The 24060-nt window shown below is 41.7% G+C and overlaps 1 protein-coding gene across 4 annotated transcripts; it reads left to right on the top strand.

Moving 5' to 3' along the window:
* Positions 1-1613: 1613 nt before the first annotated feature.
* On the top strand, positions 1614-23227 carry PCF11 (PCF11 cleavage and polyadenylation factor subunit). Of its 4 annotated transcripts, XM_051620229.1 has the most exons (17): positions 1614-2089; positions 6945-7070; positions 9199-9387; positions 9790-9981; positions 10784-11889; positions 12132-12321; positions 12417-13059; positions 13146-13763; positions 13845-14629; positions 16022-16109; positions 16819-16938; positions 17472-17580; positions 18154-18337; positions 18795-18950; positions 19914-20006; positions 20522-20557; positions 22128-23227. In XM_051620229.1, the coding sequence occupies exons 1-17, from the start codon at positions 1901-1903 to the stop codon at positions 22335-22337; spliced, it is 5034 nt and encodes a 1677-aa protein (XP_051476189.1). In that variant the 5' UTR covers positions 1614-1900; the 3' UTR covers positions 22338-23227. The 4 variants fall into 4 exon arrangements, with proteins under 4 accessions (XP_051476189.1, XP_051476181.1, XP_051476173.1 ...); XM_051620221.1 differs by having other exon boundaries at positions 13146-14629; positions 17475-17580; XM_051620213.1 differs by having other exon boundaries at positions 13146-14629.
* The last annotated feature ends 833 nt before the right edge of the window (positions 23228-24060 follow it).

Genomic DNA, 24060 nt, shown 5'->3' with positions numbered 1-24060 from the left:
GTAAACTGGGTTTACATTATGGCTTGATGCCTGGTACATAATTAATATTCTTCACAGACACTGCATCTTCAAATAGCTGGCTAATATCTACACCAAGTAGTCTTGCAGTCCCAGCTTCATTTGGCCACTGACAGCAACTTCAGTTTCATTTACTTATCTTGTGGTGACACACAGGAAAGTCAAAGTGGTGTGTGCACAGCACGGCACGTCGAGGCTTACAGGAACAAACAGGGACATACCATTCAATGCACAAAAAGATGCTGTTGTGTTCCCAGTCCCCTCTTCCCTGTTTCGAAGGTCACATTTTTCAGAAAGGAGACACAAATAGGATACAAAACGTTTTTTATCCAGATAAAACGGCAAGCAGCAGTTTTTTTTACCAGGAACTTCCCAGGCCTCCATTTCTGCTATCTTTCTGCTGTATTTGCAGTATATATACACATATTTATGTAATTTATAATTTGCATTTTGAAAATTACCTCACAAAATGCGTTTTTCAAAGTGTGTTTTAATGAAGCACTCACCCATGGCCTATTTTCAAACACCGACAGCTCCCCACAGTTAATAAGTAATATGCAGTGGGGGGGAGGAATGGCTATACCTTAAAATGCTTTGCAAGCAACTTCCAAGAGGTACCTTTGGGCAAATCTCATGACCATGAGCAGGTTTTGTTATTTTTCAACTATACTAGCACTCCCATATTAGTGTAGTAAAAAGGAGAAATGCTGCTCGTGGCTTAGTTCAGTGGGGCCCCGACCTAACAACACTGGCGTGAGGGGTGATCAGTCACAAGGTGCCAGACAGGCATCAGAGAAGCAGGGAGGCCAGGGTCGCTGCCTCCTACCCCTGCTGAGGCAAATGAATTCCTGTCGGGTAGGTAAAATCCTGTGTCCTGGATCAGCCGACACCAAGCAGGGTCCTGTCACCCCCAGGTGACACCGGCCGCCCCAACTCCTGCAGCGCAGCGACCCCGGAAGCAGACCAGGCCGCGTTTCGCTGATGGGCCTCTGTGACCGCTGCAGCCTGTACTAGTACGACGCGTTTCGCTGGAGAGAGTGGTTTTTCTGGTACAGGGCTTCCCGCAGACACTGCTCCCCGCTCTTCCGCTGCCAAAGGGCCGCTCCCCGGGGGGTGCCGGGGCCGTGCGAGGCGCCCAGGCCGCAGCCGCCCGGCAGGGCCCGTCACTAGGCCCCGGGCCCGCCCGGGGGCGGGGGACAACGGCGTTGCCGCGGCAACGGCTGAGCCAATAGCAGGCAGGGGGCGGGACAACGGCGTTGCCGCGGCAACGGCTGAGCCAATAGCGGGCGGGGGGCGGGGCCGAGCAGCCTAGGCGGGATTGCGCAGGGCACCAATCCAAGCCCAGGGAAGGCGGGAGGACGGGGGGGGGGGGGGGGGGGGGAGGGGGTAGGAAAGTTCAACCAATCGCAAGTCCGGACGGCGGGGCCAGCGCGTGCCTTTAGCGCAGGAGCCAATCAGAGGAGGCCAAGGGCGGTTCTAGCCTATCCGGGGCTGCTGTCGGGGCGGTGGAACCAATCGTGGCCTTAGCGGGCGGGGCGGCCAGCCAATCAGGACGCAGTGAGCGAACAAAAGGGGCATTCCAAGCCGCCGGCCCCTTTCCTGAGAACAATTTCACATGACGCAACGGTTGGAGGAAGAGGCTCGCGAGCCGTAACCGCCGCCGCCATTTTGTGAGCGCTGAGACTGAGCCGGCGGCGGCCGGAGGAGCAGCAGCACCGACGGCAGCACCACAGCCAGCGGGAGCCGCAGCCCGGAGGATGCGGTAGAGGAGTCCATCGGCAGCGGCGGGGGGGGCGGCATCGCTCGGCGGCGGCAGGGGATCGCGGGGAGGGGGCTGTCGGTCGGTGGGTCGGGTCCTGGTGCGGGCCCCGGTCGGAGAGGCATGTCGGCCCCTGAGAGCAGCGCTGGTAGCAGCGAGGCGCGGGAGGACGCGTGCCGCGATTACCAGTCGTCGCTGGAGGACCTGACGTTCAACAGCAAGCCGCACATCAACATGCTGACCATCCTGGCCGAGGAGAACGTGCCCTTCGCCAAGGACATCGTCTCCCTGATCGAGGCGCAAATCGCCAAGGTTTTTATATTCCACCGACTACTACTCCTACCTATACTGCTGGGGGGATCGACGGGGGCAGCGGGCTAGGGCGGCCTGCGGGGCTAGGAGGAAGGGCGTGGGGGAGAAGGCCTGCCGAGGGGCGCGGGCGGAGCCGGGCCGAGGAGGGTAGGGGCTCAGGGAGAGAGAGAGAAGCTCAAGGGATAGGAGACCTGGCGAGAGAGAGGGAGGCGCTCGGGGGGAGGCTGTGAGGCGGATGGGGTGAGGAGGCCAGTGGCGGGGTGGGTCTGGGTGGGGAGGGGGGGTAGCGGCGAGGCAGGGCCCTTCAGGACACGTGGAGGTAGCGGGGTGGGGGGGATGGTGTGGATGGTTAGGGGGGAGGGAGCAGAAGGGCAGGATTCCGACGGAGCAGAGGGTACTGGGGACTCGGGACGGGGCGGGCAGCGCCCTGGCCGGGGCAGTGGCGAGAGGGCAAGGAGTCTGGGGATGGCTGCGGGGGAAGCAGGCGAAGGGCAGCGTGGCTCAGGTGGGATCAGGGAGCACGGGGCGAGGCGTCGAGAGTTGCTCCTTTCATCGCTGAGCTTAAGGCTGTTGCTTTTACCCTCCACCCCATAGGGAGCAGGGGACCCGGGGGAGGGGAACAGCCCCCACACCACCGTGTTGATAGTAGGGGAGGGTTTGGGACTTGGCCCACCAAAAGCGATGGGAGCGCAGCGTGGCTCGCGTTGTAAGCCCCGTGTAAATATCAGGCGCAACATGGCGGCCTGGCAGTGACTGGGCAGCAGCACCTCGCCCTTGCAGCTGGGTTTTTCCCTACAAGGAGCCAGTATTCAGTGTCTCGAATCTGGTGCCTAAATCCTTGCATTTAACGATTTCGACAGTAGATTAATATTGCGAACATTAGGAAGGGCCTGACTGGGAGATTTTGTGGAATATTGCTTCTTTTTTTGGGGGGGAAGGGGGGGTGTTTAGTGGTTTAAAGGAGTGAAAATAAGGTTAAGTCTATAGCATGCAAATTGTCCACTTCTGAAGGTCTAAAACAATTACTTGTAAGTTTCAGTGAAGATAAGGCTATTTTCCCAGTGTGGTCCCTGTGAAATACTAATTCTAGGGGGGTGGACACCCTTATCTTCTAGGAAGTTTGTGGTTGAAAGGTGATCATTTGGTCCGGATAGAGAAATGTGTGTGGTGGTCATGGGGGTTGTTTTCCTCTGCCTGATTAGAGAAAATTCTGTGGGCTTGGGGTAATCTGTTTGATTTTCAGGTGATCTGTGCCCTGAGTAATGCTAGTGTTGTGTGTGCATATATTTTATTTTGGCTAGAGAAGTTTATTGGTTGAGGATGGGGAAGAAGAAATTCTCCCCGACTGTAGAAACTGCAGCAGCCTGTAGGATCCTAACATGGCGTCTGAAAGGCACATGATATAAAAAGAAGGGAAAGAGGAGGTTCCCTCTGAGCCCAACCCAGGCAGTTGCTGACATCAGTCAGCCACAGCACATGGATGGGGGTTTATAGCACCTTTTTAACAAGAGCATTTAGTAAGAAAAGGGTTCTTCTTTCAATCCCTTCCCCCTTTTTGTGCCAGTCACCCCTCCCCCGTTGTTTCCCTTGCTCCCTCTGTTCTCAGGTGTTCAAAGGCTTTTTTCCTTTGGCTTTAAATCGTGGTTTATAATGGTGAGAATTGTACTATCTAATGATGGGGAGGGAATGATCTCTTAAGTTATTTAATCTTTCTATCAATGCAGGATGACTTTTTAGTGTTCCACAGACCTCTTCCAGTCTAGTTTTAAAAGCTGCCAGTGGCTGAGTTTTGCCATTCCTTGGGGAGGTGACCTCATAATCTAATAGATCTCACCATTATATCTCCTAAAGGGCAGTAGATATGTATAAAAACTATTTGTGATGAATATCAATGCTGTCAAAGTATTTTTTATTTTTTTTTTTTTCATTTCTGGGTGATTTAGAGCCTGCCCTGAAGTGTGTTTTTTTAAAAAAGATGTCTTAAATACTGTATCGATGGTTAGTTTTGCCTAGTTACTGTTTGTGACTGTGGTTTATTCAAGGCAAGTTTTTAGTTTTTTTTTCTGGGAAAAGTGATCTCCTTTACTAAGCCACTTTAAAAAAGTGTTGCCTGGAGACAGTTTGTTTAGTGTAAAACTTGAGTGGTCTGCTTTAATAAATGGTTCTGAAATGTGTGACTGGTATTATAAAATTTGTAAATAAAAAGTGTGAAATATGTATTTGTCTTTTTATTTACCATTGTATAGTGCAAAATTTGTTTCCAAGACCCATTTTGTATACGAGGTTGGTTTTTTTAAACAAATTTTTGCACGAGTTTGTGACTTGGGTTTCAATTGCCAGATATGATTTTAAACCTGAAATCTTTTAGGAAACTAATAAAAAAGAGCCACACATTTCCAACAATAGCTTTCCTACGTTATTTGAAGGAAGTGGGAATTCTGTAATGAAGTCTTTAATGTGATGCTGATGAGCTCAGAGTTAGTGGTGTTCTGTGTTCTGGTGATTATGCGGCGCCTCCCTGCCTATTGCTTATGTCATGTGGGTATCTTTCTTGCTAGGGGATACCGTATAGGCTGCCTGAAAACAAAATACATACAAGTCTGGGATTCCCTTTTGTGTTTCTTGAACTATCTGCTAGATACTTTTTTAATAATAAACATTTCCCAAAGAGAAGACTTAAATATTCCAACCGTATTTTAAGTAATGGTTCTTAAAATGTGATGCCTGAGTAGCTTTATATTTGAAGCTGGGTTTGCTTCTAAGCTTATGATTCTTTGCCATAGTTTGAAGTAGGCTTCCTTACTAGATTACCGTGCTTTTAACAGGCTGATGCATAATGAAAGTGACAGTTAAACTTGTTCCCGTGCCTTTGCTACTGAATGATTCCCCGGCATCTCGAGCTTGAGTTATAGCTGAGTATAGGGAGCTGCTTCGATACATGGGTGAAATGGAAGAGTGTAAACATACTGAGTCAGTAGCTCTTGGGCATAGGTAATGTTGAGTCAGCTTTTTGTTTCCCTAACAACTGACATTAAAAGTCAGAAAAGAGTGCACTGTCTTTTTTTTTTTTTTTTAAAGAAGGCATTCAGAACTTAGAGTAATGTTTTTAATGTGCCATTGTGCAGACTGCTTTAAAGGAGAAACGAGTATTCCACAGACATTTGAATATTAAGTAACTGTAGACCCACAGTCTTTGGTTTCTGAGACTAGAGAGATGCCTTTACTCTTAACACTGTTGCTTATTAGCTTGTTTTCAGCTTGGTACTATGTCATAGTGTAAGATAGGCCTTTAATGTGCTGCGGTTAGCTTTAGCTAACTTAATGGTATTTTTCTGTTCTAGTGTGCATAATACATCACCTGCCTTTTTGTACTTTTTTCAATATGCTCAAAGTCAGTGCTCCCCTGCCCCCAACTAACAAAGCATTCTACCCTCTTCAATACTAAGTTTCAGGTCATGGTAAATTAATACACATTTAAGGACAAGGAAACATTGCGATTCACCCATATAAAAGTATTGTTGACTCAGTGCCCTTCTGTGAACCACCTAAAAGGGGAAGGAAGTAAATAAAAAATTGTAAAGCAAGAGCACTTCCACACACTTGCCAGGACAGTGGGGCTGCGAAGTAAGGTGCCATTAATTAACCTAGTAGCCTATCCTGTTTAAAATGAGCAGTGAGTGAAGTTACTCTGGTTTTATCCTGGGCTTGCCAAAGGTGAATGGGACTTAATACGAGCTGATGCTCTTCTAAGGGGATCATGGTCAACACATAGCTTGTGTTGTCTTTCATGTTGTCCTCGTCAACAAGTCTGTGTACTTGCTGATGTTTTCTGGAACTTTGATGTGCCTTCTGCTTTGTGAAAGCCGGTGGTGGGCATTAAAATCACCTTGATTTGGACCAGTAGTGCTTTTGAGTACATTAGAAGTCTCTGTAGCAGTCCATCATCACCACACTTGTGTTGCACAAACTTGCTACAAGTTTTGAAAATGGATTTAAAAAATCCCAACCAAAAAAAACCCAAACTGCCAACAACAAAATACAAGCCTCCTCTTGTACAAAGATGTGTCCGGAAGATTCCTTTCTGTGAAAATCGTGGTTGCAGTTCCTGAACTTGTCTGTGCACTTACCCGGCTGACTATATGATTGAGTTTTGTCTGGATTTTGAACATTATGCTGACTGTGCATTTTTGCATGCACTCTGGAAATCTGAACTGTCATTATCTACAAGTGCCAAGAGAGAATGGGACTCCTTGCTCTGTCCCTTTGGATTACAGTGAAATATTTGCGGCCTGTTCTGCGTGTAGTTATGAAGAGACTGTGATACCCAACATAAAATCTGTGGCTACAGAAGTTCACGAATTTCGGCTCTTTGCCAGAAGTCTGATTTGTGTTCTGTGAAATCCAGGAAAAAAAGCATTCAGGAGGCTTGAAATACAAACTGTTTTTTAGAAGTTCCTTGAAGTGCTAATGATGGTTTCCTGCTAACTTAAAGTTACTTTCTCAAGTGGGTTTTGGAAGGTTACACTTGGTGCACTAGCAGCAATACTGTCTTCTGGGCTTCTTTTTTCTTCCTTTTTTTTTTTTTTCTTTTTCCAAAGCTTTGATACGCAAACAGAGTAACCTGAGGTGTTCCTTTTTTGTGTGATAGACCCACTGCATTATACTCTGAAATGAGTTTTGATTTTCCAGATTAAGTTTTTGTATAAACAAAAAATCCCAAGCCATATCCCTTGGTGTTTTTAGTGACAACCAAAAAGAGAGGTCTGTATGTCTGGGATTGGTAATCCCTTTATTTTAAAAGCTTAAAATATGTTTTTGTTGTACTAAACTTCTCAGTTTCTTCTTATTACTCCAGGCTCCTGCATCAGAGAAGCTCCCTGTCATGTACCTTATGGATTCCATTGTCAAGAATGTGGGAAGAGAATATCTTACTGCATTTACTAAAAACCTAGTTGCAACATTTATTTGTGTATTTGAAAAGGTATATACACTTTAAGAAAAGTTCTGTATTCTAAGCAAAATTCGTGCCTGGTGAAATAAATACATGCTTTCAGTTCTGGGTTTTCCTGGGTGGTGAACTATACAAATTGATTGGTTTTTATAAATCTCCGTACTTTATTTATACTGTGGAATATGATTCCTGCTGCTCTCAAGCATGTCAGTTACATTAACTGAAAGATGCAAAGTCTTAATTTGTTTCAGAGATGTCTGTAGTTTTCATATCCAGGCAAGATTTTACTAACAGTATTTTTGTTACCAATTGCTTACCTGGATGGACTTTCTGTAATGTATAGACCAGTTAGTTATTCATTGTTGGTTTATTTTTAAGATAGTAAATAGTCTTTATGCCAATAGTAGACTGAGAATCAGTTTCTTGGGAATTCCTCAGAGCTTCTCTCTCCTATAGTTAGAATTTCTGATTTGCTTAATTCATGATGTGCAAAATGAATGCTTAAACTGTGAAGAGTGAACAGCACTGATGCCTGATTCTCTCCTGGTGGCCTGTGTTTTGAAAAAAATGCTGGTGGGGGGAAGGAGTCTTAGAATGTATTGCTGTATTATATTACAAAGCCCCATCTTTGAAGGACTGGCCTTGGATGGGTTTAATTTGGATCAGAAATGAAGGGGTGACTTCTGTTAGGAAAGTGGCATCTCGCATGAATGAGATGAATGGAGCTTTTGCATATTTATCATTACATATCAGTGAGGATCTGAAATCCCAGTGTTCTTTATAGACGGTTTTCAGTTGTAAAATTAATGATGAAATAAGGAATAGATTGTAATAGTGACCATAGAAGACTTAAACTTCTGTGTAGAGTAATAGATAGGTAGACACTTGTTTTTCAGTATTGTGAATGCTCTTATACTGTGTTGCATTTATAATGTTGCGGGTGAAATTCTAGATAAATAACTACTTTTCAGAGTTTTATAGGTTGTGTCTCCCAAGCTAACTAGAACTTACTTGATTAGCATGTATTAATGTGTAAAGTGGCAGTCACTTTTCTAATAGCTTAGTTGGTCATGCAATGCAAGTAGAATTCCAGCACTGACATTGTTGCAAATTAGTTTTATCAGTAAAAGGTCACTAAGGTATCTTTCGATGCTTGATGAAGTCAGAAACTTTTGCTCAGTCATTTCCTCAGTTTTTGCAGTGAACTTCATAACCTCTTACTGAAAATCGTAGAGGCACCCCAATAGCTTAAGTATGATTTTTTTTTGTTGTTGAAATTCCTGCTTCTTCCCAAAAGAACCTCCTAACTTCCCAGACTATTCTATGTCTTGCTGTAATGTCTTAAAAATAAATCTGCAGCAAAAATCATCTACAAAGTCAATAATAAATTAACTGGAATACTGACATTAGGGCAGCTGCATATATTTTGCCCTCAAATGTTTTTAATTTATTATTTGATTGAACTACGCAGGTTATGAGATTAACTCAGTTTTGCTTTACTGTTAAGTTTCTAACTGTCGTGACATAATCCAGACTAAATGGTTGTGAAGAGATAAAATAGACACTGCTCCTGCAAGTGCACTTAATCTGAGGCTCACAGACTGGTCTAATTTTGCAGCTGAAGTGAAATATAATTGAGTTCATTTTAGCTAATACCCCTTTCTTGCATTTGTTGGAGTCTGTCAGTGACTCAACAGCTGAGCAAAACACCTTTTCTCTTCACAGAGTTTGTTGTTTCTTGATTTATTTTTCATTGTTCTACTCCATCCAGCACAAACCCTTGCATAATGTATTGTCTCAGAGGCTGTTGCCTGTCAATATTTTTGTTACTGTATTTTTTCCACAGAAATTGGGCAAGTAAAATGAAAATTTTGGTAATGGAAAAGTTGAAAGAAAATTCTCAGAGAATGGTAATACACAGTAAAATCTTAAAGTGGCCTTGAAACAACAATTCCACCTTTGAGCTTCTGTTACTCGTTCCTTTGATATAGATGTATGTTCTGCACTGCTTATAAAGTCTGTATAGCAAGTTCAATGTGTAGAAATGGCAAATTGTTGATAGAAATAGGAAGTAAATGAAATCTTAAGTTCTACAGAAAACTTAAAGAAGTTGTTTTATATTAACTTAACAAGCCATAGAATTGTTTTATTGTTTTAGGTGGATGAAAATACTAGGAAAAGTTTATTTAAATTACGCTCCACATGGGATGATATTTTTCCTTTGAAGAAACTATATGCACTTGATGTCAGAGTCAACTCATTAGATCCTGCTTGGCCAATTAAACCTCTGCCCCCAAATGTGAATACTTCTAGCATCCATGTGAATCCTAAGTTTTTAAATAAATCGGTAAGTTTTTATGCCTACTGTATGAACAGATGGTAATACGTGTAGTTTGCATTGTTTGTATGCTGTTTTTTGACAATTTAGTATGTTAAGAATGAAGTATTTGACCTTTCTGGACAGGTAAGAGGAATTTCAGAATATTTGATGTGGGTTTTTCTATTTCAAAACTGTATTCTAGATGGAGGAACATTATGAACTTAAAATTACATACATCTGTCACAGCAGGCAAATTCTAGTGGGGAAAAGTTGTACATTGGTTTAGTTATATTTTGCATTAAAAATGCAATTTATAACTGCTGTACAGAATGAGGTCCCAGTACTGGATAATGATTACAAGTTAAAGGAGATGGAGTTAGTTGATTCCATCAGGATTTCAAATGTAACTTTTTTAAATTCTCTTTTTAGCCAGAGGAATCTTCTGCACCTACCTCTGCTGTCACTTCTGGTGCCTCTACTCCTCCAACTGTTCCTGAAATACAAAAGAATTTGACACAGGAGCAACTGATAAGGCAGCAATTGCTTGCAAAGCAAAAGCAGTTGTTAGAACTACAGCAAAAAAAATTAGAGCTGGAGCTGGAACAGACTAAAGCACAGTTGGTGAGTAGGATAGTTGAAACTTTTGTAGTTGAGTCTCTTTTCAGCAGTACTTAGTGATACTGGTAACTGCAGTGCATTGTTTTTTCCTCATAGTAGGTAACTGTAGCTGGTTTAGGACTAGAGAGATGCAAGTTAGATCTGGGGTTCCTGAGCATTGTTTGTTAAATGAAAACTTTAAGAATTGCACTCAAAATAGAGGTTAAAAAAAAAAAAGTTTTTTTTTTTTAACATATCTCCAAAGTGATGCCTGCCTATCATCTATGTCTTCCACCTCTTCTTGTAGCTCAGAGGAAAACGGGCTTTTCCAAATATATTTGCTGTTACAGGACAAGGAAGCCTGATTGTTGGAAATAGTTTCCTCATTTGGTCAGTTTAGTTTAATGCCACCCTCTGAAGATGGCATTAAGCTGTATTGCTTTACATTCATAATTGCAAATTTTGCTGTGTTGACTAGTTGATGATACCAAAATAAAGCATCTCTGAAATGTAGAAGTAGGAAAATAATATCAGATACTTGGCAGCTTGGTTGCCTCGACCATATAGAATATACAGAAAACCAAACACTGCAATATGAACATGTGCCTAAAGTATTTTACGGTATTGACTTTGTAGTGCTGATTTTGTACTATATTTTAATTTGATCTTTCTTAATAGTTTTGCATTATTTTATTGTCTGTAACTGGCCAGTGAACGGGTCACTTTAGAGACATTCCTATTTATAGTTTTGGTTTTGAGACAGAATATGAGTATCTCTAGTTAGGAGTTGTCATGCAGATTAATACTGGATTTTTTCCTATTTCAGGCTGTATCTCTTAGTGTTCAGCAAGGATCATCCACTATAGCTTCAGTTCCAGCACCTTCCAAGCAACACATGTCTCCCACACCTCATATGACAGTTAAACCACCTCACCAGAGTGCTGTGCAATCCGAAAAAAACAAACCATCCCCAAGTCCTCCCCTTCATGATGTCAAAATAGTAAACAGGGATCCTCGACTTAATAGGACAGCTCAACATTCTTCTCATGCTAAAGATCAATCTCATAGGAAAGAATTTCCACAGAACACAACCAGTCAGTCTGATAGCAAGGCAAACAAAACACAGGCTGAAAAACAAAACTCAACCAAGCAAGAAAAATTGAAAGCAAGTGAAAAAACACAGAAGAAAGAACTTGACCAGTCAGAAGCAAAATCTAAATCACCGTCGCCTTTGAAAAATAAGCAGCCCAGTACTAAAGATACCAAAAACCAGGAATCTGAAAGCACGAAAGTATCTGAAATTAGTAAGCGGGATCCAAGACTGAAAAGACACCTTCAAGATAAATCGGAGGGCAAAGAGGAGGAGGTAAAAGAAAAGAGGAGAAGTACAGAGAAAAAAGAGAAAGAGGAACATAAGTCATCTGAACATAGACCAGCAGGTAGCAGAAATAAAGTAGTTAATGGTGCTGTTCAGAAGCAAGACACGACTACAGAGGAGTCAGAAAAACAGGGTGGAAAACAAGGGCGATCAAGTACTAGAAAACGGTCACGATCACGTTCTCCTAAGGCCCGGTCACCATCTACACATTCTCCGAAAAGACGAGAGAGGAGGTCTCCCAAAAGAAGACTTAGGAGTTTATCTCCCACTTCATCCACTCCTAAAATTGGAAAGATACGTCCGATAGGCCCCAAGCAGTCTCATGCTGAAGAAGGCACACAAGCAGCAAGAGATGAGAGAAATTTGAGTAAGAGAAATGTTAAACAAGAGGTGCGAGATCCGAGGAGAGTGAAAAAAGCCCAAGAAGACAGGCCACAAGAAACAGCAAGCCAGCACTCTACAAAAGCTTCTCCTGATCCAAAGGAGAATGCAGAAAACTGGCAAGGATCCAAATCAGGCAAGAGGTGGAAGTCTGGTTGGGAAGAAAATAAAAAGTAAGTTACAGTCTTTTAAACAACTTCTCTTTGAAGTCAGTAGAAACTCTGCTGCTGACTTTAGCGTGGTCAGCTTTGGGAAGCAATGTTGAGATTGTTAAAATGGATAAGTTTGACTTCTCCTAGTGAGACTTAGGTTCTAAGGTAATAGTGATGTTTTGCCATAATCAGTTCTCATAGGAATGTAAGTTATTTCCTGAATAAATAAGTAATCTGTATTTTAAATTTATTTTTGCCATCAGCTCACAGCAGAATGAAGAACACCAAGCACTTGGTAAATCCCCTCACCAAAGACACAGAGAAAACTGGCCTGCAGGTAAAGGAATTTTATCACCTCGAGCACCAAAGCAGCAGCACCGGTTAAGTGTGGATGCTAATTTACAGATTCCCAAAGAACTGACATCTGCAAGCAAGAGAGAATTACTTAAGAAGGTAATATTAATAAATCTGTCTTCATAGAAGTGTCCTAGGTATAGTTGAGTTTTCTTTGCATTTTACACATCTAATCTTGAACGTATTTATTACAGGCAAATGAACGCTTAGCGTCTGGTGAAATAACACAAGATGAGTTCCTCATGGTAGCTCATCAGATCCGACAGCTGTTCCAGTATCAGGAAGGAAAGCACAGATGCAATGTCTGGGATAGCCCTACAGAGGAAAAATGTGGTTTGAAAAAGAAACCTCTTTTATCGGATGCAGAATTAACATATTATGAACATAAGGCTAAACTAAAAAGGACACAAGTTCAGCATTCGTTGTCAAGGCTTGATCTGTTGGATCCTGATGATATTCTGGATTATCATTTGCCTGATGCATTGCTTTCTGGAATAGAGTGTGAGCAAGCAAAAGCCAAGCGTGGAGTACAGTTTGACAGAAAAGAACCATTTGGAGAAAGATCAAGGAGACACTCCCCTGTGAGTGGCACTAATAGACCTTTTGCTGATAACCTCTCACCGCTTGAGAGTCGCCGGAGACTTGAGGAACAAAATGCTACTAAAGGAGCAAGAGGTTCTAAAAACTTTGATCCTTATGAAAGTTGGTCAGAATCAGATGAATTTAGAGATGCTCTCAGACAGAAGGGGAAGGGCACAACAGAGTTCCAGAAAATAGATGGTGATGCAATCTGCAGATTTGATAATCGTGAAGAAAGACAGCTTCTTGGGCAAGCTGGTATGTGTTTTTGCTGTATTTAACAGCTGTTAAATGATTGGCAGCATTTTAGTGAGTGCTTATCTGGTTTATTCTGGTTTTTTTAGGTGTTCGAGAGGAACCAAGGTCACCATTCAGTGAACGTTTCAAAAGAGCTAGGTTTGAAGATCCAGAGAAAGCACCATTTCCTGAAAGTCCAGGATCAAGATTTGGAGGCATTGAGGCAAAGCAGAGGATAAGTGCGCTAATGGAAGACAGAGCTCTCTTTGATGGCTCACCTAGACCAGCTGCTGCAAGGGCTGCGGTAGATGGACCAGGAAGTCCTTTTGTTGACGGTCCTGCTGCTGGTTCTAGTTCCAGAATTGATGGACCACCTGGACAGGCTGCTATGAGATTTGAGGGGCCTTTGGTGGGAGCAGCTGCATCTCAGTTTGATGGACCACTGGCAGGAGCAGGGGGAGCTGGAGCCCTAAGATTTGATGGGCCTGCAGGGCAGCTGGCAGGGGCCCTGAGATTTGAAGGACCCCCAGGACAAGTTGGTGGAGGAGGTCCACTGAGGTTTGAGGGACCTCTTGGGCAGATAGGTGGGCCCTTGCGGTTTGAGGGGCCTGCAGGGCAGCCTGTAGGTGGTCCTAGATTTGAAGGACCTGCAGTTGGTCTCAGGTTTGAGGGTCCCCGTGGTCAGCCTTCAGGTGGTCTCAGGTTTGAGGGACCTCATGGTCAACCTATGGGGCCTCGAGGTCAACCAGGGGGTGGTCTCAGGTTTGAGGGACCCCATGGTCAGCCCTTGGGGCCTCATGGTCAACCAGGGGGTGGCCTCAGGTTTGAGGGGCCACATTTGCAGCCATTGGGGCCCCATGGTCAACCTGGTGGTGGCCTCAGATTTGAGGGGCCACATGGTCAGTCTATGGGGCCACATGGACCATCAGGTGGTGGGCTCAGATTTGAGGGGCCACATGGACCATCAGGTGGTGGGCTCAGATTGGAAGGACCAGGTTTAGGTCCTAGGTTGATAGATGGACCAGTACACCAGGGAGCTGGTGCACTTAGATTTGATGGTCCTCTGGGTCGGGCCGGTCCGAGATTTGATGGTTGTCATGCAGCTGGATTTGATGGTCAGCCCGGACAGCTGTCTCTCTTGCATAGATTTGATGGAATTCATGGACAGCCTGGTCCAAGATTTGAAAGGGTGCCTGGCCAACAGGCACAACCACGATTTGATGCAGCCATACCTCAAAGATTTGATGGACCTCACCAGCCAGCCTCTAGATTTGACTTGCCCCTTGGCCTTCAAGGTGCACGTTTTGAAAATGTAGCTAACCATCCTGCCTCAAGACTAGAAATGTCACCATACGGACAAGGTGGTCCGTTTGTTGACCATCCTGGCCAGGGCTACAATGGACCATCTCATGGGATGCAGTTCCAGAGGCCTGATATATTTGATGGTTCACCTGGACCAAATTTCAACGGGCCAGCTGGCCCAGGAGCACAGAATTTCCCATTGAGAGCAGCTGGACATTACTTCGATGAAAAAAATCTTCAGGGTCCTCAGTATGGGAGCTTCAGTAATATGCCAATGGGAAGTAATCAGGTAGGAATTGAATGTGTGAAATGCTTTGCTGGCAGAAGTGTTTTTGTATAGAGAACTAGCAGGTTTTCTTCCTCTAAAATGTGAAGATTTTTCTGAAGAGCTGGCAGAGTAGGAGCCAGTTTCAAGCTAAACTTTTTAGGAATTAAATAGTGGATCTTTACATTCACTTCGTAGCTGAGAATATGACAGAGGAATTAGTATTTTTAACTTCCAAACAAAACTAGGTAGTTGGAAGCTTTGTGGTGTTTTCATTAAATCTGCACAAAAGTGAATTATATACAAAGCATGAGAGATAATGTAAGTGAATATACATTATTGATTACTCTTAAGAGGTATAGAATTAGACCAAAATAATTGATCACTGGCACAGGTTGCTCAGGGAGGTTGTGGCTGCCCCCTCCCTGAAGGTGTTCAGGGCCAGGTTGGATGAGGCTTGTGCAGCCTGGTCTAGTGGGAGGTGTCCCTGCTCATAGCAGGGAGATTGGAACCTGATGATAGTTAAGGTCCATTCCAACCTTAACCGTACTATGAATTCTGCTGTCTTTTTGCAGCTGTTAGTATTGGTGACAAGCCAGTTTTAAAGAGAGCATTTGGGGGCGTTAGGAAAGAGGTGGCCTTTTTTGAACTACAGTCTTAAGATTGTCTTGGCACCAGCATGATTGATGAGTTCCATTGTCTCTTGGAAACATTCTCTCGAAAAAGGGGAAAATGTTACTGTGCATCAGAGAAAACAATGTAATTTATTTCAGTAGATCAGAGATTACAGATGAGATTTTAGAGGGAATTTTTCATTTGGGGGATAATAATTGATCTTGAAGAGTTAACTGATTGTATGAAAGCAGTTAATGTGTCCCGCTAACCTCTAATGGGATAACATTTTAAACAGTTCAGACTTTTTCTTGTAAATCTAGAAAGCATTCGTTTAGGCAGAAAACCAGACAAAACATTTTTTGTAAAAACGTTTTCCATCTGAAGCTGATGTACTGAAAAATTCTACTTTCAAAATATGTTTCCTGTAGTGGATGTAATTTCAGTTCTTAGCTAAGAATTAATTATAGCATTTGTTAATAGACATTAACTGGTTTCTAACATTTTTTTATGAGCTCTGTTGGGTGAACAGGAGCAATTTAAAAGGAAGTACAGTGTTTGGAAAATGTGATTGAAAATTTGATGGGTAGAATAAAAGGTGTTCGTGTTTAAATGTTAGGCAAAATGGGTATGTGTTCTGAAATCTTGCTAGTGGGAAGTAAAAATGGAAAAAAGTTTACATAGTCACCTTTGCACCTTTCAATGCTAAACTGACATGGTTCACTTCTGGGAGGAGTTTAATATTTATATAATTACTGAAAAATGTCTAGAAGTTAATGATAACTTAAATGTCTACTTTCACAGGTTTCTCTCATGTCTGCTCAAGCGGGGCATTATGGCCAAGGTCAACAGTATTTGCCAAATCCTGGAAGTTTTGTTCAGAACCCTGCAGGTGTGTAACAAAATAATTAACTTCCTTTTATTTCTTTTGGATTGTTCTATTTGTTAGTGGCCACAAAAATTACTCTTCTGCAAGGATCCTTTTGGTGTAGTAGGTCTGTGTGGACTAAGGGAAGCCTTCTCAGTGAGGTGGCTGTGGGTGTGGTTTCTGTAGCACCTTCATTTCCTTATGGGTTTCCCTCAAACTGTGAAGGCATTCATTAGTTTTTCATTAACCGTGTGGCTTTGGTATGTAGTTGTGATGGAAAAAAAAAAATGTTGGTCTGCTTCTCTGGAAAGTACCTCTGTAAGTCTGGTTTCTGTTTGCCAGGGTGTGTACATTTCCCAGTGTATCAATGATTAGTAATGAAAAGCTGGTAAAAAGCAATAAAAAGTTAAAGTAGATGATGAAGTGGATTGGTCTTGGTGAAATATTTGAGCATAAAGTGTCAAGAACACTACATTTTCATAAACAGTATCTAGTAGAAAACTGTCTGGGCAGCTAGCTTAGATAGCACTTAAGAATCCTTTAAGAAGGAAGCTGTTGCAAGGGAAGAAATTAGCCAAGGACTAGAAATAAAGCAAAGAGGGCTGATAGATAATTTAAAATAAAAAGTGGAGGAAGCAGGAGACAGAAGCGTAATGTGAAATACACTGATAAAAGTGAAGTAAATTTCTAATGCTAACCTTTAGACTCCTTCAATGTTGATGTTTTTCCCCAGGAGCCATTCCACATCCATACCCTGATAACCACCTTGGGCAGCTGGATGTCAATGAATTGTTCGCTAAACTGCTGAAAACAGGGATCCTCAAACTGTCAAAAACAGATTCTACTTCAGCACGTATGTAGATACATTATGTTCTAACTACTCAGTTTATCCACAGCTGAAGTGTAAAGCTAAGTATAAGAACTTTTCTGAACTCCTGTGTGTTTTTTTAAAACTTTTGTTTTTGAGAAGGAATTCTGTGCACGTGATGGAGTAAATTAAATTCTTAGTGTCTTGTTTCACGTGTACACTTCAGCTCTCCAGAGCAGTCAGTTTTGTCTTTGGTGCTGTGCCTTAGTAACATGTTCTTGATTAAAATCAGATTCTTGTTCCTTTATGAAATACTTATGTGTCTCTAAAGACTGAATTTTAATGCAAAAGACTGAGATAAAATATTGTTTTCCTAAATTGAGATTCTCAGTAACTTAGAGTATCTAGTGTGATTTTTTTTTTTTAATGTTTTAAAAGATAATGACTTAGCTGTTGCACACTTATATTTTAATATATTCAGATTTATTAATATTTGAGTAAATAACTTTCAGGAGCATGTAATTTCCTTTTGATGATGTACTGAAATGTTGATTAAATGGTATCTTTATGCTTTCTAGAAGCGAATGAAGCATCAGCCCAACCAGCTGCTGAAGAGGAAGATGACGACCAGAATGAAGATCAGAATGTTCCAGACCTCACTAACTTCGTAGTTGAAGAGCTTAGACAGTGCGTACAGTAGGATAAGTTTACAGTGCAGTAAGAATAATGAGACAGTTAATCAGACACACCTGGGAGCGTTGTGTGTCACTTTGTGACTAAGAGGACCTGCAGGTTTTTATGTTAGCCTTAGAGAAGCAGAGGGAGGAAAAAGAGGGGAAAATTATTTGAGAAAACAATCTTTACACAAGTTGCATGTGGTTACTTTATCAACAAGGTTGTGGTACATAGTGAAGTCAGTGTTTCTTCTTTTGTTACTACTAATTTTACCACCTTTGTGCTAGTTGGCAAGGCTGAGCCAAAGGCAAGCATTACGATTTAATGCACTATGAGGTGATGAAGCTAGTAGGCCTGAAACACAACACTAGCATGTTTCTCATGAATAGCTAATATGGGCCCATTGTTACTTGAGTGTATTAATTGATTGTGTTAAAATTGAAGAATTTAGCTATACTGCTTTTTAACATTGCAGTAGATTCATGCATTTCTGCTACTCTTGTGGGCATTTGAAGCAACATTCTGAGAAACTTCTTACCTGTTTCTTTTCAAAGAAATGTGAGGACTTTTTTTCCCTTTTTGTAGGCGTTACGATAGTGTCATAAATCGACTGTACACTGGAATTCAGTGTTACTCGTGTGGAATGAGATTCACTACTTCACAGACAGATGTTTATGCAGATCATTTAGATTGGCATTATCGTCAGAACCGGACAGAAAAAGATGTTAGCAGGAAGATTACACACAGAAGATGGTACTACAGTTTAACAGTAAGTAATGCAGTATGTGTCTTGATACATCACAAGCTGGATTCTGTGTTACTTGTGTAGCTGCTGCAAGACTGCAGTTGAAATTCACGTCATCACAGGAGTTGGCCCGTGGTAAACGATGTCTTAAATATTTCAAGTAGTTTCATAAGTGTCTGCAAAACACAAAAGGCAATTACATGAGCAACAAAAAGCAGTTTGAAGCTGTTGGTACTGTTTTGATTGCACTGAGTGGAACGGAAATGAAGGATAGTGTTTTTTCTGGAGAAAGCTTTTTAAAAGTGTATCATTGTGTGAAGGCATGTGCTGTGCTACTGAAAGTGAGGAGCATTTGAGTACTGTAGTACTATAGTACTTTTGGGATGTGTTTTGTTTGTTTTTTTCCTGAGATACTTTTTTTTTTTTAACACGTCTGGCTATGTATTGGTGTCTTAAGTGTGAATGAAAACTTCTTCCTTAGGACTGGATTGAATTTGAGGAAATAGCTGATCTAGAGGAGCGTGCAAAAAGCCAGTTTTTTGAAAAAGCTCATGAAGAAGTTGTGTTGAAGACACAAGAAGCTGCGAAAGAGAAGGAGTTTCAGAGTGTCCCTGCTGGACCGGCTGGGGCAGTTGAGGTAAGTTTCAACTTGCTGTTACTAGCCCAGGTACTGAGAATGCTCTAGTACTTTGAAGAGTTGTACAGCATTCCTGCATAAAGTGGGCTTAGATGTAGACTGAAATCTTTCTCTTGGACCTCTCTGTAGCCACTTCATAGGTGGTGTAGTTGTGTAGATCGTATTTGTTTCCCCGGGCAGATAGTAGTGTAAACCACCTCTGGTTGAAAAAAATCTGCACCCATTGGCATTTCATCATTTTATCAAAATTTAAACAGGCAAAGTGTGTTAATTTACTAAATGCTGCCCTAGAAAGAGTAAATAGATGAGTGAATTGGAAATAGTCCTTTGTCTTTCAAATAATTATTGGGTCTACTGGGTTTTTGATACTTTTACACAGTGATTTATTTTTCTGTAGAAGATAGTTATTAGGACAAAGAAATACCTCAATCACAAAGTAACTGTTAGATCTGTATTTTGGTAGATGAATTTGTGTAGTAATCAAATCCAAATGTTGGTAGAATTCCAGTTTAGTTGATTATTTTACACAGAAGTACTAAAAATCTTAATATTCATGTAAGTGTTCTGCCTGTTTGAGACTCCAGCTTAAGGGGAAGACTGAAGATAATACCATAAATCAATTAAATCCCTATACTGGCTTGTCTTACGTAACAGTAAACCAGCATTTTATTGTTACAAAGTGTTTTGCAGAGCCTTCCTAACTAAAAGGCCAAAGCTTACCTTTTTCAAGTGACAGCAATCTTCAAGGCCTGATGTTGATCACTGTTTTGTCTGTGAACTATACTTCTGTAATTTTTAAGTAAAGTTTTCTGAAGTTCTTTTTAAAAAGAATGATCACATTGTAGTCTTAATGTATTTATCTTTAAGACCCTCCGTTGACTGTTACTAGGTTCTTGGAGTTGATGTATTCAGTAGATTGTTGCAATAACCTCATCTGTCTCTGTTGCTCTAATAACTTTTCAGAGCTGTGAAATTTGCCAAGAGCAATTTGAACAGTATTGGGATGAGGAAGAGGAAGAGTGGCATCTGAAGAATGCTATCAGAGTAGATGAAAAGGTAATCTGATCTTATTTAAATGTGATACTTACTTATAGTTCTAAACCTGAGAAATCAGAGCAAAAACAGTGGGCGGCGTCAAGTGCTTTTTGTCTCCTGATGAATTCCCATGGTAGTTTTCCTGCCTTCCACGTACATCAATACCTGAACCTTTAGAAGTGCATGAAGCCCTGATAGTCTCACTAGCCTCCCTTACACTGCAGTGCTAAAAGAGAAATGAAGGTCTATCTGTGCATGTAGATAGTGGTTCACTTATTCCTCTATACAGCTGTGTACAATTTCCAACATTTAACAGGCTTCTATAATCCCCAGCACTTTACCAGGCTTCTGTATAACTCTTCCTAAAGCAACACACACAAAATCTTCTCCTAGTTACATTTAACACTGTACTTGGCCTGCTCATACTATTGTTTTTCCAGACAGATTGTGTGATATGTGGAGTTACACTGTTCTGTTCCTAACACATGATCCAGCTATATTTTTATATATTTAAATGTGTAACAATTATTTTTCAGATTTACCATCCATCTTGCTACGAAGATTATCAAAATGTAAGTGAATCCTTTCTCATAGTTTCTGAAGCTTTTTGCTTCCAGGTTGTTGATCTGTGACTTTGAAGGGAGCAGGTGTGTTCAGAATGTGCTTCACATTCTCTTGCTTATGAGTAGCCAGACTCCAAGGACTTGGTTGTGGCAAGTTCATAGTATGGAATTATTGGAGATTTGTTTCTTGCAGTGATGTATGGTGACAGCTCATGTTATACACATCTGAAGTGAAACCGTGGTGTGAAAGCACATCATGCATTCATTATTGAATAATGTGCCTAATCTTGGCAGTTTGCAGAAATAGCACAAAATGAGTGTTTGTGTGTGTGACATTTTTAAGGCTTTGGGAGTTACAGTTTTGCAGTAGTTTATGGTAGTGTGTTAAGCATTTTGTCACTGCTTGGACCTTTTCAAAGTAACTGTGAAAAAGTAGTGCTATTAAAGAATAAATGTTTTGTTAGGATCTAGATGAAGTAGCAGTTTGGATTTTGAGTGCCTGGGTATCAACGTGTTTGCATTTTGAAAAAGAGTAAAAAGGGCTCAGTTTTGAGTCCAGTCTTGTTCAATATCTTTATTAATGACCTAGATGAAGGGATGGATTCCTTCCTAAATAAGCTTGCAGATAACAGCTGGGAGGAAGTGTCACATCTGCTTGAGGGTAGGAAGGCTCTACAGAGAGACCTGGACAGACTGGACTGATGGGCCGAGGCCAATTGTATGAGGTTTAATGGGGCCAAGTGCTGGGTCTTGCACTTTGGTCACAACAACCCCATGCAAAGCTACAGGCTTGGAGATGAATGGTTGGAAAGTTGTGTGGTGGAGAAGGACCTAGGGGTGCTCGTTGACAGACAACTTAACACGAGCCAGCAGTGTGCCCACGTGGCCAAAAGGGCCAACAGAATCCTGGCCTGCATCAGGAACAGCGTGGCCAGCAGTAGAGAGGTGATCCTGCCCCTGTGCTCAGCACTGGTGAGGCTGCACCTCGAGCACTGTGTGCAGTTCTGGGCCCCTCACTGCAAGAATGATGTCAAGTTGCTGGAGCATGTCCAGAGAAGACATGCTGCCAAGCTGGTGAAAGGTCTGGAGAATAAGTGCTATGAGGAGAGGCTGAGGGAACTGGGATTGTTTAGTCTGAAGAAGAGAAGGCTGAGGGGAGACCTCTCTACAACTACCTGAAAGGAGGTTGTAGGGAGGTGGGTGTTGGCCTCTTCTCCCAAGTGAATAATGACAGGACCAGAGGAAATGGCCTGAAGCTGCACCAGGGGAGGTTTAGTCTGGATATTTGAAATAATTTCTTTACCCAGAAAGTTGTTGGACAGTGGAACAGGTTGCCCAGGGAAGTGGTGGAGTCACCATTCCTGGAACTGTTTAAAAGAAATGTAGATATAGTGCTTAGTGACATGATTTAAGCACTGAATGGGTAAATTAGGTTATGGTAGGGGGATTTAGGTAGTGGTTGGACTTGATGATCTTCAAGGTGCCTTCCATCCAGGATGATTCCATGATTATGTGGGATAAGAAGCTAAAATGTTTTATTTTAATGTGTGTTAATGCTGCATTCCCTTTTTCTTTGCAGACGTCGTCATTTGATTGCACACCATCTCCCAGCAAGACTCCTGTAGAAAATCCACTAAATATAATGTTGAACATTGTTAAACAAGAAACACCAGAGTCCTGTGACTCACCTAAAATCAAAGAAGAACCTGAGGACACCCCTACTGCCTGTGCAGAAGAGAGCACACCTGCGTCTACAGACATTAAAACAGAACCTGATGAGTCTGTTTAAATGAACTGAGGTATGACTTTTTTTTTACAGAAGAGCTGCTGTGTTGACTCTGGAAGGCAAATACTTTTTATAGGAAATAAAAATGTTCAACTGAGGCAGGGCCTCAAACTACTGTTTGGTTAATAAATACATTTTTGTATTTGAATTTCTTATTGCCTGCACAGTTTCAGGTGTCATTGTGTGAAAGTTCTGTAGATGCGTGGAAATTTAATGGAATGAAATGGTATATGTAAAAATGTACAATTTTCACTTGTGGAAATGTAAATTATAAATAAAAGATATTTTTGCTATATATGGAGTGTAATGTTTATGCACACCATCAAATGAAGACAGTGTTTCTGTACTTTTTTCAGTTTAAATGGAATTCAAAAGAACTTTTGCTCATAAGATTCAGAAAAATGAAAGCAAATAACTTTCTTCAATTATCCCATAGGTGGGTTATCAAGGGGGAAGCATTGCAGACAGTCAGATAACCCTAGATTTCTTTTTCATACCCCCACAAAACAAACCCCACACAAAAAAACCCAGAACAAAACAAGAAACACAACCCACAACAACAACAAAAAACAGCAAAAAGGTCTGGATAGAAGGGGAAAATTTAACAAACCAACCCGAGTGCTTGATTGTGAACACAAGTGCCAACAAACAATTAACAAACCAGGATGCCTGGTAGTTAAGACATTTTTAATGAATATTTTTTTCCTTTAGTCAAACATAGGAGTTTAATACAGCTGAACAAACTTTTCTTTACAGAGGAGAATGAATGTAAGAATGCTCATTTGAAACATGGTTAACACTTTTTTTTTGTTGCTGATGACTGGACTTAGATGGTAAACCAGATATCCTGAGATGTTAATATTTCTTAAATGTAATAAATAAAATTAAGCATATATTTCAGTGTGAGTCTCTTCCTTTCAGTAATGGATTTGTGTGGCTGGTGTGTTTGTGGGACTGGAAATAATACAATTGTGTGTCAGGGCAATCTGCATAGTGGATGTTTATAAAACTGCTGGGAGTGAGACTTAAGCACTGAGAGTCAAAAGACCAATGTCACAGTCCCAGTGTATTGCAGTGAGGTGACTTGGGAGATCAGAATTCACCCCTGGTGTATGGTGTAAGCAGAAATAATCAGCTGTGAAGGTGATTTTGCTGTTGGCTGCAACACTACTTCCCATCCTCACAGGAAGTCTTCAAGCAGTTTTTAAGATACGAGTAATGCCTTGGCCCTTGTGTTAAGGTTGAAGCTATAGTTGTGAGAGTGCCCTGTTCTAGACGTCAACCTTAAAAATAGATTTCAATTGGACAAAGTCTAGAGGAGCAAAAAATGGAGGGATCAGGGATGTAAGTTGAGCTGTGTGTGGCTGTTGGCTGTGGTGTGGGGAGTTAGTCCTGTGTTACTTGTTGCTACTTCATCCTGGAACAGGGATGTAGGATTGGTTAAATTGATATTTCGTGTCCTGGAATAGCGTAAACTTCAAAATTGTACATATTGAAATTCAGAGGAAACTGAGGCAGAGATATGTAATGTCTTTAAATACATAGAAGGCTGTTAGAAAAAGGGAACAAATTAACTCTGCCTGTTACGGATAGAACAAAAAGAGACCTACAAGTTGCAGCAGGAAGATTTACGGCAACTTTCTAAGGACAAGTTTGACATAGGCTTGCCTTGGTCCCTGTAATTAGCAATGCACACCTGTAAATGTGATTGGGAAGGGTTCATCCT

This window comes from Apus apus, chromosome 1 (genome assembly GCF_020740795.1).
Source record: "Apus apus isolate bApuApu2 chromosome 1, bApuApu2.pri.cur, whole genome shotgun sequence".
NCBI classification, from domain to species: Eukaryota; Metazoa; Chordata; class Aves; order Apodiformes; family Apodidae; genus Apus; species Apus apus.
Note: the sequence above shows the minus strand (reverse complement) of the source record. Positions and strands in the feature narration are given on the sequence as shown.

What these genes read in the sequence shown, in the direction of transcription:
- PCF11 (XM_051620213.1), top strand. Translation starts at nt 1,901, where the DNA reads ATGTCGGCCCCTGAGAGCAGCGCTGGTAGCAGCGAGGCGCGGGAGGAC. An exon ending in GGTTGGGAAGAAAATAAAAA is followed by an intron (nt 11,890 to 12,131) that starts GTAAGTTACAGT and finishes TTTTGCCATCAG; the next exon opens with CTCACAGCAGAATGAAGAAC. An exon ending in TGCCAATGGGAAGTAATCAG is followed by an intron (nt 14,630 to 16,021) that starts GTAGGAATTGAA and finishes CTACTTTCACAG; the next exon opens with GTTTCTCTCATGTCTGCTCA.